Source organism: Australozyma saopauloensis, chromosome 5 (assembly GCF_035610405.1).
Source record: "Australozyma saopauloensis chromosome 5, complete sequence".
NCBI lineage: Eukaryota > Fungi > Ascomycota > Pichiomycetes > Serinales > Metschnikowiaceae > Australozyma > Australozyma saopauloensis.
In genome coordinates, this window is record NC_086135.1 from 85,805 (window position 1) to 101,655 (window position 15,851).

Here is a 15,851-nt window from a genome sequence, read left to right on the forward strand (position 1 = left end):
CAAATATGTATGCATCAACTATATACTTGTGCATCATCATAAGTACAGCTCTAAATCTTCAAGCTGCTCATACGACGCTGGGCCTTAGGAGCCTTAGGGTCGTCTTGCTTAGTACAAACCCAAGCAGAGGCATACATGTTGATTCTGTCAATAGACTCACCTGCATGTCTGATTCCGTGGGGCTTACATTTGAAGCCACATGCCTCAAAGGTCTTGATGTACCATGGGTATTGAGCAGCTGAACGGAGCATGACACGTCCACCGGGGACGAGACACTCCTTAACGGCCAAGATCTCGTTCTTGGCGTCATCCTTCTTAGGGTCGAACCAGTCCATGTGGTCCATAATAATGGCAATCGTGATAGACTTCTGGTTCAAACGAGAGAAAACATCATTCAACGTGTCGGTGTGAAGACGAATGTTGTCAATTGGGGCGGTGCCGTCAGCGCGTTTGGTAGTAAGGTTGCGGAAACCCTTCTCAGTCAAGTAGTCGGGACAGTTGTTGCGGGCGTACTTGCCCTTCAAGCACAAGTAGTAGAAGTAGTTGTCAGTAGAAATCAACGAACGGTGAACAACAGGATCTAAAGTGTCGACGACGTACTTCAAAACAGAATCACCGATCAACTCAGCCTGATTGGCTGGCACACCAAGAGCCTTCCACAAGAAAAGTGGGTTTCCGACAAGAAGCGTAGCCACAAATGGGTTGAACAAGGTGGGTTTTACTTTAGTCTCCCACACACGAATTTGGTCCCTCAAGTTGGTGCAGCTGCAAAGCTCGTCAATGTAGCTGTTGATTCCGAAGAAGGTGAACACAGCGCGAGCCAATCTCAACGCCCAACGAGTGGAACCAGTGTCGTACAAGCCTCTGCCTTTAGGACTCAAGGCCTTCTCACCCTTGTCCATCCAGTATTGGAAGGCGTTGGAAGACATTTCGGAACTTAATTGGTTGATGAGGAGCTGGCGGAAGTTTTGGATCTTACCTTCACCGAAGATCTTCCAGATCTGATCTTGAGACAAACTCTTGAAGGAAGCAAGCTTCAACTCCAAAAGATGGTTCTGACATGGGTTCAAGTCCACAGCGTGGATCTTGCTAGGTGGGTCAGGCAAGCAGGCATAGGCCAAAATGTTGTCACCGGCAGAGGTAATGGCCAAAACGGTATCCTTGCTGGAGAACTTCAACATCTCATGGTCCTCACGAGGGTCCTCCCAGGTGAAAGCGTAGATGTATTGGTTACGGAATTGGTGGTACAATGGGTTGATCTCGTTGAAGTACACTCTCCATGGGTTCTTCTGGTAGTAGATCGAGGGGAAGGGCAAGTTCTTGCGGATGTTGCTCAAAACAGCCTCGTGGCCCTTACTGACAGGAATGTTGTACTCGATTCTTTGCGTTTCGTCGGAGGGAGCAAGGTATGGAGATTCGGTAGCCAAGCAGTTGATTCTGTGAAGCAACGAGCGCGAGCGGTCCTTGTCACAGCCAACCCAGACGTAGTATGGGATTCTGCCCAACATGTTGTTGTAGGTGTTGAACGATTTGAGGGTTCCAAATTTATACTCCAAGTAGTTACGACGAGCCAGGTCCAAAAACACCTTGTCAGCCTCAAACCAGATACGCCAGAAGTTACGCAAGAACCAGGGCATGTTACGGTTAACCAAGCCTCCCACAGTGTTGATACGACCAACACAGGTGTCCAGACTCTGGATACCGAAGTCCACACAGGCAATGACACCGGCAGATTTCTCCAAGAGCGCCAGGGCATGGTCAATGACAGAATTAAAGGTAGGAATCATCAGCAACGAGTAGGAAAAGGTGATCAAGTCGGCAGTAGCATGGTCGATGGAGAAGTCGCAGGCATCGGCCTCCAAAACAACCACATTCTTGGCCCAGGACTTGCCAGCAAATCTCTGGCGGGCCACAGCACATAGCGACGACGACAAGTCCACAAGGTAGACGGCAGCAAAGTGCTTCTCGAGCGGCAAGATTTCGTTCATCATCTCGATGTTCTTACCGGTTCCTCCGCCGATGTCGACCCACACCAACCCCTTTTTAGTTTGGGGAAGATGGGAAACTGCCAACTGCAAGCACTCCTCGCGACCCTTCAACAACAATTTCCGCGTGGAATCGTAGATGTGGGCCTGGTTGCCGTAGAACAGCTCCAAGGCGTGCTGCTGTTGACTCTGGCCCAGAGTCTTGTCCGAGCCAGCCTTACCAAGAATAGGCTTGATGAAGCAAGCCCAGGCAAACACAAGCACAGACATCACCGCACGGTTGATGCGCGACGACACCATCATGAGCGCGACCATAGTGACGCTGCCGCCCAAAAAAATCCGGGAAATTCCGCTGTCAAAGATGAATTCTGACATGGCGGCGTTTGGTAGTGAAGTTCACGGACTCTATAAGAATGTAGAGATCTGAACAGCAGAAAAGACGAAAATACAAACGTGCAGAAAGAGAGATCTAGTATCGAGATTTAAGAATGTTGAGATTCCGATAATTTTCCAATTCTGCCAGGTCTCCAGCGTGTGTATTTATATGTTTTCCAGTAGTCCACGTTTCATGGACTGTATGTGTGGAAGTGGCTGCAAATTGATGGTGCTTGGACCTGCAGACTGCCTGGACCAACGTGTGCTGCCACATGGGAGCTAATACTCGTCAGATAACGAAGCGGCCCCATGAGAGAGTCGTAGGTTGGAGAGACGTGTGGGGCATGTGATTTGTGTCTGTAATTTCAGGGGAATTTATGATGTGGGCGGATGGAGGTGTGGTAATTGGTCTCGTGGGGGTAGAAAAATGTGAAAAGGGGAATTTTTTAATTATTCAGGAATAATAACATATTTTCTGAAAAGATTTGTTAATTGTGTTTGAATTCCAGGATTTCTCATATTTTTGCTGTTCATTGTTCTTACGGTATTGTTAAATGGTCCTGTAGATCACAATCTTGGGCGATTCCCCAACGTTGGAACACGCGCCGTGCTGTTCTGTGTCTGTCGACAATTTCCCGTTCTGCATGATGACGAAATTTGATGAAACACGGCTGTTCATTAACTATACATATGGGCCGGGATCTGGCGACTGTCAAGCCATTGGCGGGCCAGAATGGAGAATGTGGACATTGTCTCTGTAGTTAAAGAAGAACACCCGTTCAATTCGAGTAGTGTCTGTCTGTGTCGTGTTCTCAGTTACAAGGTCTTTGTAACCAGGATCTCATCCGCTGCATGGAAGGAAGAAACACACAATCTGCCCTCAGTCTCTGAAGATTTCAACATCCTGATGCAATGCCCCACAGAATCATTTCTAACATTCAATCTCAATTGTTGTCTGGAAGTCTACGTAAAAGATAGTCCACCTCGACCTTCTTGGTCAATGGAATGACATAGTCTCGGTACAAGCCAACGATTAGCTCCGGCTTGACCTTCAGTTGCTGTTTCTGCGAATATTTCAAGCTGGGATCTGTGCCGAATGTTTCGCACTTGGTCTTGATTCTCTCCAAGATCATGGCCTCCACGGTGCTGTTGGTGATGGAGCCTTCAATGCCTTCAACGTCGCGAGCAGCAATCAAGCGGTCGTACAATTCAGGATCCGCTCTGTACTTGGCCTCGGCCACAAACTTACCGAAATGGATTCTTCTGGAAAGCGCCTGTAAGCATTCCACATCACACACAGACACAGAGCCAGAGTTCTCCTCTTGGTCACCCTGACCACATGAAACCTCAGGAACAATGTGTTTAACGTAGAAGTCCAATATTTCTTGATTGTAGTTCACTTCAGAACTGTACAGCGCCAATACTGGCGGATATTTCAACGATGGAAGCAATGGCTTGAGAAGCTGGTCAGGAAAGAATGCAATTTCATCAGGAGCTTCATAACGACGCACCTGGGAATGAACTTTTTCCGTCTGGAGCAAAATCCACTCCATGAATGATCCGCTATATCCTTCTATGGGGTACTTGTCTTTGACATACACACTGGGCAGCAGAAAGAACTGGGATCTTTCAATGAGATTAAAGACAATGGTGTCTTCCATACGCACGAGAGAGGTACGAATGTTGTTCAAGTTGAGTACTGTCTCTGGTTTCATGAAATCCATGGTGAATGGGGATTTGGGGGACAAGTTGGAATCTGGGGTGCTGAGATGGGAGAAGAGGGTAGATAGGCGGAGGTCACGTGGCGAGGGATTGTTTGGAGGAGCATAATAAAAGTCAAAGACAAACTACCTTATTCAAGTAATTGTGTGAAAGCAAGCAAAACCTATTGATATTTCTTTTCTGTTTCATGGTTCTCGTTTTTCGGGTTTCGTAATTTCCTTAGTTGTCGGCGGTCAAGAGAAACAAAGTGTCTCAAATGACTCACTAATCCATACAGAGTTTTGACAAGAATATTGGTTTGGATCTTCATGAGTAAATCGATTTGATTTGCTTGAAAAGTGATCGGTCATACGAAGACGTCATTCAAAGTATTTAGTCTGGATGATGGGATTTAAAACACATAGCCCTCCGACAGACATTGCGTGGCCTACCGTTTAATCTTCATCACGATGTGACTTCTGCGCATATTTCACCAACATCTCATCATTGACCCGCATCCTCTCCTCATCAGGAAGAGTCAGACTACGATGGACCAAGAACCGCTTGATTCTGCCTAATTGTGTCAAGTCACCATCTCCATACAGATCCGCAAGCTGCGCATTTGCCTGGAGGTTCATGAGGTACGTCTGGCGATTGAACTCTTTTGCCCGTTCCACGGCAAGCATCATCTGAAGTGCCAGGTACACTGCCGCAAAGGCCACCACCCACTTCAAGATCTTCCATTTGTTAGCCTCGAGCTCCTCCATCGTCGGAGGCTCCCGCAGGTACTTCATCCGGTAGAACTCCTCCCATGTACCTGCGCGCCAAAAGTCCTGACTGCTGTAGTAAGCCGAATGGCGTGGGTTATAGGTAGCCTTCCGGAACGCATCAAACGTAGCTCCGGGGCCGTATTTGGTCTGTGCCGAGGCACCCTGCGTGTACCGGGGCATAGGCCGGACGTTTTTCTCGCTAATACACTCGTATGCGTGTCTTATCGCATCAAAACGAAGCCGTTTTTGCTCCATCAGTAGAATATTTCCGTCGTTGTCTACCACAGCATTGGACACCGCCAAATCGGGGTGGTAGAGCTTGACAAACTTCTTGTAGGTAGCACGCACGCCCCGCTTGACATCCGGATTGTTGTAATTATCATTGACGCTAAGATCGAAGATTTCATGTGGAGATGGGTTTTTGGAAACCGGCCATGGATGGAGGCTGTAAGCGGCGTGCGAGAGCGGCTTTTGCGCTGAGGTGGCATAGAGGCGGCGAAGCATCATGTGATCTGGAATTGGCGGTTATGGTCTTGTGTTGGCGTGGGTTGTGGAAGAATATGTTGTGCTTTGCTATAGATAAGGGTTCTGTATGGAGTGTGGAGATGCACTTATAGGGCGAAAAATAGAGGTAGAGGTTGGGGTTGTTTTTTTCGATCTGAGAAGAGAACGAGAAAAAGGTTTCAACCCGAGAGTTCATGATTTTTTTATGTCAAATTTGTATGTTGTTTCAAGGATGCTAATGTAGCCACGAGCAGAAGGAAAGAGTATACGGAAAGAGAAGTGACGATTTAGTAAAGATTCAGGGACGATTTTATAAATTTGATCCTAGAAATAATTCGAAAGACTTTTTTCAAAATTCTCTGTATTGCGTTTGCTTGCACAATGACTTCTGTTCTGCAATGCGCATAATGGTTGCAAATCTGATACAGAAATACACCTACACCACCACTTTTTCTTCCGTGCAAACAGAAAGAGTACAAAAAAGCAATCATCAATGAATGATCTTCCTGTTGTTGGGGATCTATTTCGCAGAGGCGATATTAATCCAGTTGGCGAGCGGATAGAGCTCGGCGCGTTGGCACCAGGCCAAGCAAGAATACTTAAAAGCCCAGCAGCGGTCTTCGATGTGAATTACCGTCTTCAGACCAGTATTAATCATTTCAATAGGACCTGGAAATATAACATCGATGATTTGGTCTGCCGTACAACTGTAGCGGCTGCTATGAACGGACTTAATCATGCGACCCATCAAGCTTTGTGCCAGGTAGCACATACCGTCGCTTTCGTGTTCTTAACCTTAATTGCTAGACATGAACAGGTTGAAAGTACTGATCTAAACTTGATGCTCCAAATGAGGGATGGAGGTTCTGTTGACTTGGTGTCGGAACCAAAAAGATGGGTTGCTAATGCTTCTGTGTTGAGAAAGAAACTCTATGTTTATCGTGACTGGAATTTGCAAGATTGGTTACCTGGTGCTCCAGAAGCCGCCAACGCTGGCATCCAGGAATTCATCGAAAAGTTGTATGAATTAGTCGACGGTCGGCTAGAAGGCATGGTCAAAATGTATCAGGAAGATTTCCAGGGTGCCTGGTTGGTGTTTGCAATTCGAAACACTTATGCGTTCCCAAAAATCAGAAAGTGGTTGAATTATGTGGTCGTTTTTTTTTCTTTCTCAATGTGTGGCGCTATCGGCTCTTTTGTATGGAAACAGACCGAATGCTTCGAAACAGATCCGATCCCTTTTATGATAGTTTTTTGCTGCCTTCTGTTATTTTTTCTAATACTCGTTCTTTTAGGTTGCTCGACGGGTCTGTTGTGGTACAACGTGGTCACACTACTTTCATCAAAACAGAAGAGAGTGAAACGCGACATAAATTTGGAGATCGCCAAGGAAGCTAAAAAGAAATGGATCTGGCAAATTTTCGGCGGAAACCCAACGTGGTGCGTCTGGAGAAACTGGTGCCTCTACACGCCCAATATTACAGAACGGGCGAGCTTCTCGAGAACTGTAGGCGCTCCTCTTAATCAGATCTATGGAATGGGCCCATTAGAGAACCTTCCGCGATATTACACTTGGAATAATGGACTCGAAGTTGTTGTCGATGAACCTGTCGCTCAGAATCCTTAGCCTCCATGTGCCCTGTAGCTAACCTTTAGTATTGACCACGGCCAATAAGCATTTCTGTAAGAGTTCAACAAAAAAAAATGAATATCTACCTGCTCAAATTCGTTCTCGTCTAGGATCAATAAGTGTCAATGAAGTAGCAACAAATGAGAAGATTTGGTTAAAGAATGTCTCAAAAGAAGAGACCAAATTATCTCGAACATAAGTGATTTCCTTTCCACTGACAATGATCCCGTTTCGCTACGGTTGTGTTTGAGGTCTAGGCCCTCTAAGCTATGACACTGTTGAGCCGACCATTCATGTTTGACACTTAATTCTATGTTGATGATCATCGTGCTCATTTATCCCTTTGGTTGAGAAGCTTGATCTTGTTGATCTCTATTTACTCGTAGCTAACTCTATACGTAACAGATGCAGCCAAATAGCTACTCAGTCAGGCAGCTGGTGATCAATCCAAGGCTAGGTTCAGCCATCCTAGCAGCCTTACATTAGTGAACTGTCCTAAAGTTTCTCCAAGGAATTCCATCTCGATAATCCCAATTCAGTTGTGATACGGCAATACTCTGTGAGGTTCCTATTGGGCACGATCCAGCCCATGAACAGTCTTGAAATAGCTGGCATAGACGAAAATTGGAATATAATATCTTGACTTAGCGCCAATTCAACCAAATTCAAAAAGAATCAAAGATGTACCAGATTTAGCTTCCTGCAGCTCCAATGTTCATTTGCAACCTCCCCTCACAAAGTGTTTCCAAAACCACTAGCAATTTATACAAATACAGCAGAGTTCTCGAAGCATCACAAATACACAACCTGAAGTTAGTGTCTTCGCAGTGATAAATTCTGTTCGTCATTGCCTACAGCATTTGAAACAACAATGTGCAGGCACAGATAACTACTAAGCTGTGAATGAGTTCCAGAGTGTGTCACACTATTGGATTCATCCAGGCGGATTCTCAAAATTAGCCAACACAACTTTTTTTAAAGTGCATAAAGCCGAAGCGAAAGACCTCAGTCGCTCATGTGTTGTGATCTGACCCGAATGTTAGGCAAACGCTGTGAAATACTAGAGTCAGACTTTTTAAAGTTATATGGCTGTGCAGATGTTCCCCAAAATTATCATCGTCATCACTGGCATGATAGACTGAATAAAAGAAGCGAGAGAGGGGGTATATTACTATTGTGAACTTCGCTGTGGCAGGGTAGTGTGAACAGATACAACGAAGTTCCTAAGAATACTCAGATATTATGAAAATATTTCACTGCAATCGTGCAAGTAAAACTTTGCTCTTTTTCAAGAAGCAACATCACAAAACAATCAAAGAAGAAGAGGGAGATTCCGAAACTACCAAAGAAAGGGAGGAGCAAGATCCCAGAACTACCGAAGAAGGGGAAGAGCAAGATCACGCAACTATTCAGGAAGGAATAGAGCAAGATCGAGAGCATGTAATATTGCGAGGAAGACAAGACTATGGAGTCAAGGACTCCAACTTGCTATTCTACTACGATATCAACTTTAATGCCCAAGATATCCTTGATGCATCTGTAATAGAGTCTTACACAAACCCAAATATCACGCGCAAGATGGCGCAAGCATATGGTCAGTTTGCAAAAAAATTGTTGAGGGATCTCGAAAAAATCATTTATGAGCATGAAGTTTGGGAAATGAAGATTCTGTACCAAATAATCAACCTTAAGCACCCATCACCACCGGAACTCTGGATCTCAAAATTAGACATATTGCGCCGCAATCTCGATGCGAGACTCAAGGATACGGAGAAAGACTTTAAATGTCTCGCTTTGCCATGTTTGACTACTTCTCACAAAAGTGCCATCGAAAACTTGACTCACTTACTTCATGATTGGATTGAAGAACGTTCAGTTTACTATCATGATCATCTCACTGGCGTATCGCATGTTGTCAAGATCAGAGAGAAGTACGGATTCAGAAATTTGAGAGACATCAGAAAATCATTCAGTGAAAACTATTTTGGTTCTATTTTGATGGCTGGTTTTTCATTGGGGTATCTGATCTTTATTCTCTCATGTCTTATGAATGGCAAATCAACTCTTTCATATGTTATCTTTGGTGTTGTTGGCTTTCTCTTTGTTCTTCATGTTTTGTCGTGGTCATCGGGACAATTTGTCTATTGGTTATACTCTTTTTATCCCCTGAGAAGAGCAGATTACAGGTCAACTACAAAACAAATGAAGGTGGCCCTATTAGACTGGCCAGCTCGATTTGGCTTTGATCCTACGTGGGGTTCCAGTATTCGATGGTGGAACAGAGTGAAACGAACAGAGTGGGATCCATGGGCACATCAAACTACTACTGCCCCTTTAGTCAATGTTTGCAGTTGGTTAGATGTCCCCTTGCCTAGTGCAATTTGAGAGTCGTGAGCGCAAGCCAGCATACTCGTCTCATGATATCGGTTCTTATAAATGACTCAATGATTTTGATAGATTCAAGATATATTTCCGGCTGTATGAAGCGAAATTCCACTGTAGAAAACTTTGAGACCCCCTTTGATTCAGTATGCTCGAAAAGTGCTCACATAGTGCACGAATTAAATGACATTTGCAGCCATAATTGCCCTTCTTGTTCTTCAGAATAGTATTGTAGACCTTGAATCTCGGGCGAGGTTAGCATTGGGCCGTCTTTTTCTTAACGGCGAGGTTGTTACTGAGCTCTACAGCTGCCATGAGAATTCGTTGAACAACAACCTTCGAATACCATATGCTGGTACTGAAAGAAGGGGCCAATTATGCGTAGAGAAATTTGAATATCCGAATAGTTTATCAAGTGAGCCTTAATCTCTTATTGAAAAAGCTAGGCAGTTTGTCTTGTTTCCACGAACATCAAATATGTTGCCTCTCATGAACGAAGGACCAAATTTTGGATCGTTCCATTCTTCTCATCGTTCCTATTTTGGACTAAACAAAGAGATTATTTGTAACCGAAGAATCAATTACATCACCGCGTTAATCGTTATGCTGTTTAGAGTTGTCTGGCAGTACAAGCATATCGTGTCATGTTGCATTGAAAATAAGGCATATTCTCTCTCTATAAAAATTGGAAACAAGGAATATTGCAATTGATGCATTATTCATATACTTCCACCCTTGCCTTGCTTGAAGCTTCCCTTAACAAACAACCACTCATTAATAATCACTTTTACACCCCAGAAGTGAAACTAGACCATTGACAAACTCAATTCCTCAATGACATTCGGAGAATTCTACGAGTCAACCTATAGTGCTAAAGATATATTGCTTCGTTATCGCAAGAACCCAAAATCACTTACTATATCGACTGATGATGTATTTAAAGTCAAAAAACATTCTAGTCATGCTATCTATAGACTCTTGAATCCCATCTATCTCTGCTGGCACAATGAGATCCTAGCCATGAGTGCTCCTCCTTGCAAGCCAATATGGGGAGACAATTCTACTCCCCTGTATCCGAAATACTTAACCCTTGCACTGCAAGTCTTGCTACGGGTTATACTCACAATTGAATCACAGCTGAACTGGGAAAGGGTGAAGGTTCTTTCAATTATCGCGATGCGTGATTGCGTTGTGGGATCTTCTCAGCCTCTGCCAAAAGAGTGGGTCACGCAGCTCGATCGGTTGAAACTGAGAGTCCATTACATTTGTCTTTCTTCTTTAGATGCTGTTGATTGCGAAGATTCTGAAAGCTTGAGAACAGATTTTCAACAGCTCATCGATCAAGTGATTCTCGTACTGAACAAGTACATTGAACTCTTGAAGGCTCTTTATGAAAATGAGTTTCAAGGCGTGTGGTATGTTTTTGCCATACGAAATAAATACGGATACCCAAAATTGAGAAAGATCAGAAAAGAGATAATGAAGCTTGAAATACTTGCTCTCCACGGGTCATTAGCCTTTTTTCTAACAATAATGCTCATCTATTGGTCTATTGAAACAAAACGTTATCATCTTCTTATTTTGATACTGGGATTCATTGCGGCGTTCATTGTATTTATTTGTCTCTCTTTGTCCACAGGCCAGTATCTCTTCCGCATCAGCTCTCTGAATGAACTGAGGAAAGATAGGTACAATGAAATACTCGGCCATGTCAAGAAAGCTCAATCAAACTGGCCACGGTACTATTTTGGACAAGATCCCACTTGGGGAGCTTGCCTTCGTAAACCTTACTCTGGTTTGTATGGTAAATGAAAGCTGAACGCTCCGATTGATGATACGCCATCGAAGGCAAATAAATCCGGACTGCCAAGCGAACTCTTACAAAATTTTTAAATGAACCACTTTTATAAGCTTCCCAATTTGAGAGGCACAAGAGTCCTCATTATACATATCATGATATGCATTCTGTCCACTTGAAGTGCTAAATCACATCACGTCACGTTTAGTTACGTAATTGCTAATACTATTTCATTATGATCTTTTCCTTCTCTCTAATCAGGCAGAGAAGTACCTTTCTTTTAGTATAGTGCATGAGTCTCTGAGAATGCAGGACGCGCTAGTAGGCAATGTGTATTCAACATGGTCCATTTGAAACAACAATGTGCAGGCCACGGGAAGTACGAAGCAGTGAAACAGTCCCAGAATCTGTCACACTCTTAGACTTAATACAGGCAATTATTCATGATTAGCTTATATACAAAGCCGAAGATGAAGACTCCCAGTCGCTCATGTGTTGTGGTCTCAATACCTCTGAGGTCGAAGGCGAATCCTCTTCAAAATCCACGATTCATCATAAATATCAAGGATCGAGAAAATCTTCCATGGACACAGCTATAGCTATACAATAAAGAAAATTGGAGTTACTACCGGTAAATTTCTTCTTAATGTCTCGGGTACTTTGCCTGGCCATGTTTCCATAGAAGTGGTTGTTATTTGAAACCACAGAGACTCATGGATCTGTAGTCAAGCAGACGACCTCAACTCAGACTCCGAAATTATACACCAAACCAATCCGTCCCTTTCTTTCGATGTTCGTTCCCACAATTTTGAAACTTGCAATTCAGGGTCGTGTCCTTCCCATTTTCCATCCTACTACCACTGCTACTTACTAATTTCAACTCCACAAAACACAACCAATCGTTCGTAAATACGTCTTCGAACCGGAATCCTCATACTATAGGAAAACCTATACCCCAGAATATTGGAACCATAATAATTGAAACCGTTTTATCTGAGATTCTGGCTGAATATCGAATCTTTTCAGTATTGAAGAAAAATCAACTGCACAACCTCTCTCTCCACTTAAAGATCTGCCTCTCTTTCTCCCCAATACAACTCTCCCAAGATGATGATCTATGATGATGTCAGACGGTGTCGCCGTTGCAAACGTAGAAGAATGGACGATGAGCCACCAGAAGTACAACAATACAAAACCTGTGCCAAGTGTCGGATCATCGAACGCACAAAGAAGAAGTCGCGCAAGCCGCTAGCCGAAGAGACCATGCGTTACGGCATGCGCCAGTTCCAGGAGCAGAACCAAAGCACAGAATTCATGGGCGATGACATGTTCGCCAACGATCCATATAATGATATAGATACGCCCGGAGACTCGGTGGTGGGAAGTCCGCAGCAGCCGTACCATTCTAAAACAGGCGACATTCTTCCTCACCAGGACGGGCATGTAGGAACCAACGGGAACGGATATGGGTATGATAGTTTACCTCCGCCACCACCGCCTCATTCTACGACATCAGCGTCTGCAATGCGGCCAGCAACGGTCATTTCGAAGCCTGCATCCATTGCGCCTTCTGGCCCTCAAAACACAGCTGCTTCGACTGCTTCCACTGCAATTGGCGGATTGAAGAACCGGGGCGCCGACTTCCTGAATAGACCAAAGCCGGTTCTGCGCCAATACAGAGACCCATATAAGCAATTTCTGCGGCTTCAAACCCCCGATCGGTCACGGCTTCCTCAGGTCTCCAATTGTGAGATCTGTTCTGCCCTGGTCAACCCGGATGTGCCCTTGAGTGCCATCTATCGATTATGTGATGCGTGCTACGCAGATCCATACTCACAACCTTTGGTTTTTGACGATTTCAACACGTTTTTGCTGAAAGCTGTCGCGGACAGAGAGTATTTGTCCTACAAGTATGTAGCTGAAATCCCCAAGGAGACTGTAGAATCGCTACTCAATGGTCGCCATATCGGGTCCGAGGACCAGTTCCGAAAAGCTCTCATGGAGTCGTTTGCCCTGATTTACATGGACCCGGTGTTGGCGCTGTTGGCACCGCTCAAGTTCACTCGTCTCGTGCAAAACGTCGGCGAGATGAACAGCATACGGCCTGTGGTTCTGCAGTACAGCCAGCAATTGCATTACCCCTTCACACTGCCCTTGCGGTTGGCTTACGGTGTCAATACCGATTCGGAGAAAACCCGCGTGGACATGCTATTTGTTCCCGAAACGAACATCATCATAATTAAAAAGAAGACCCAGGCCATTGCGCCCACATACAGCTCGTCGTTCTTGAGGAACTTGGATGAGCAATGGAAGAACTCGGGTCTTGGGTTCGATGCTTCTCCGCTAGACGTGTTTTCGGCGCTTAAAATCACTATAAGCCGTGACCAGTTCGTGCGTGATTTCCACGGCTTGGTAAAACAGATCAAGGCCCTTCGAGTTGCAGAAAACGGTGTTCACAACAAGCATCCTGTGGCCAACACTGTTGTCAGAAGTGAAGAGCTTGTCATTTAAGACGACTACCATTGTGATAGAGGAAGAATCAAGACCAATTCTCAGAACCATCATGCCTTTGAACTGAATAATTGAACTTATGATTCTCGAAGTAACTCTTTTTTTCTATACGAAATAATCCCAGTCCATCCTGCCCAAGAAATGAATTGTTTCAATAATGTCTAGTAATACTGTTAATACTACTACTATTCCTATCCCTACATCACCAAAAACCAAATAAATTTCAAAACATTCTCTCGAAAAATCTCGACTTATTGTTTCACACAAAAAAAAATACACTTTTGTGTTTCTTCTTTGCGCGTTCTTCGCTCCTTAATTCACGTCTCAGATCCGCGCTACCTTCTAGAAGTACGTCTGTTTTCCACCGCTCACAGCCCGAAAAATACATCAAAAGGCTCGCAGCTCTCGCCCGTTCGTGCACGTTTGCTACTCTTAAATAGACTTTTCACGTGGTGTCTGTTTTTTTGTGTCTCTATCGCTTTAAGCAGTGTATCTTTGGTCTGTCATCTCTGATCATCTCGGCCAAAACACAACTTTTGCGACCAATATTGGTACCATTGGAATCTTCGCGTCTGTAGCATCACGCTCGTCCAACTTTCATCTCGATAGCGCACTCTGTTCTCGAGCTAGTGCCATCTCTATACAAAAATGAAGCTCGCCATTTTCCTCCCCCTCCTTGCGGCTATACAAGTAGCGGCCATCCCGCTCGATACAAACAACGTCACAAGTATCAAAAACGCCTGCGCGTTGATCGCAGATGGTCTCCTTGACTACTACGATGGTAACAAGTATGGCGGTACAGTAGGTATGTTCACCTGGCCCTACTACTGGTGGGAAGCCGGTGGAGCGTGGGGCTCGTTGCTCGACTACTCGTATTACATGGAGAACCACACCTACGACGAGTTGATCAAGACCGCACTCACGTACCAGGTCGGAGACGACTACAACTATGTTCCACTTAATCAGACCACAACGGAAGGTAATGATGACCAGGCCTTCTGGGGAATTGCTGTGATGTCCGCTGCGGAACGTAACTTTCTGAATCCTTCCGACCCCAAGTTGGCCTGGCTTTCCTTGGCCCAGGCGGTGTTCAACACCATGAGTTCCAGATGGGACATGGGTGACTGTAATGGTGGACTCCGTTGGCAGATTTTTCAGTGGAACACTGGATACGACTACAAGAACTCTGTCTCCAACGGTGCGTTGTTCCACATCGGTGCTCGTTTGGCGCGGTACACCGGAAACAACACCTACGTCGATTGGTGTGAGAAGGTCTTTGACTGGATGTACGGTGTTGGATTGTTGACCGAGGGCGAGTGGTGGTTTGTGTATGACGGTGTGAAGATCTACAACAACTGTTCCAACATCACCAAGTTGCAGTGGTCGTACAACCAGGGCCTCATGTTGTCTGGATGTGCGTACTTGTACAATTTCACCGGTGACCAGAAATGGTACAACAGAACCATGAGTCTCTTGCACGCCACGACCGTGTTCTTCTACAATAAGTCCGAGGACGCGCAGATCATGTATGAAGCTTCATGCCAGCTGCCTACCTCCAATTATGCTACATGTAACAATGACCAGCGGTCATTCAAGGCGTATCTCTCTCGGTTCTTGGGATTGACGTCTATTATGGTTCCTGACACTTACGACATCATCCGCACCTGGCTCGTGGACTCTGCCAACGCCGCTTCGTGGTCTTCTTGTTCCGGAGGAAGCGACGGCCACACCTGCGGACTTTCGTGGACCAACACCACCTGGGACGGTTACTACGGCTTGGGAGAGCAGATGAGTGCGTTGGAGGTGATCCAGAACTTGCGTGTGCGCGATTTCCCTCCTCCATTGACTGCCAATACTGGTGGTTCATCTATCGGTAACCCAGCCGCCGGCTTTGGCTCGTCCAGCAACAGCTTGGCTCCTCTTACGCTCAGCACAAAAGACAAGGTTGGCGCTGCGATCATCACTGCGGTTGTAGGTGTGGCAATCATTGGAACCACTGCGTGGTTGCTTATTTAAGTTCAAACTAGGCCAGATCCCAATGTCATGTTTTTCTTGCCGGTGTAAAGGTTTTATCTAAACACCGGCTGTTCTTTATACATTCAAACAAATTAATTTGCTCTTTTTCCATGGGTGACGTCTCGAAGTAAATACAACAGAAGAGGCAATGAAGCAGGCAAAGAAGAAGAAAGAGAAAA

At 45.0% G+C, this 15,851-nt stretch overlaps 5 protein-coding genes across 5 annotated transcripts; 2 read left to right on the plus strand and 3 right to left on the minus strand.

The window, feature by feature from the left end:
* Positions 1–50: 50 nt before the first annotated feature.
* PUMCH_003931 (uncharacterized protein) lies at positions 51–2,360 on the minus strand (the record flags this gene model as incomplete). Its single annotated transcript, XM_063022884.1, has 1 exon — positions 51–2,360. The coding sequence occupies one exon, from the start codon at positions 2,358–2,360 to the stop codon at positions 51–53; it is 2,310 nt and encodes a 769-aa protein (XP_062878954.1).
* Positions 2,361–3,304: 944 nt separating this feature from the next.
* Positions 3,305–4,084, minus strand: PUMCH_003932 (uncharacterized protein; the record flags this gene model as incomplete). The annotated part of the gene is made up of 1 exon (XM_063022885.1): positions 3,305–4,084. One exon carries the CDS (start codon positions 4,082–4,084, stop codon positions 3,305–3,307), a length of 780 nt encoding a protein of 259 aa, XP_062878955.1.
* Positions 4,085–4,516: 432 nt separating this feature from the next.
* On the minus strand, positions 4,517–5,338 carry PUMCH_003933 (uncharacterized protein; the record flags this gene model as incomplete). Its single annotated transcript, XM_063022886.1, has 1 exon — positions 4,517–5,338. One exon carries the CDS (start codon positions 5,336–5,338, stop codon positions 4,517–4,519), a length of 822 nt encoding a protein of 273 aa, XP_062878956.1.
* A 6,914-nt stretch (positions 5,339–12,252) lies between these two features.
* PUMCH_003934 (uncharacterized protein) lies at positions 12,253–13,656 on the plus strand (the record flags this gene model as incomplete). Its single annotated transcript, XM_063022887.1, has 1 exon — positions 12,253–13,656. The coding sequence occupies one exon, from the start codon at positions 12,253–12,255 to the stop codon at positions 13,654–13,656; it is 1,404 nt and encodes a 467-aa protein (XP_062878957.1).
* Positions 13,657–14,304: 648 nt separating this feature from the next.
* Positions 14,305–15,672, plus strand: PUMCH_003935 (uncharacterized protein; the record flags this gene model as incomplete). The annotated part of the gene is made up of 1 exon (XM_063022888.1): positions 14,305–15,672. One exon carries the CDS (start codon positions 14,305–14,307, stop codon positions 15,670–15,672), a length of 1,368 nt encoding a protein of 455 aa, XP_062878958.1.
* Positions 15,673–15,851: the final 179 nt, after the last annotated feature.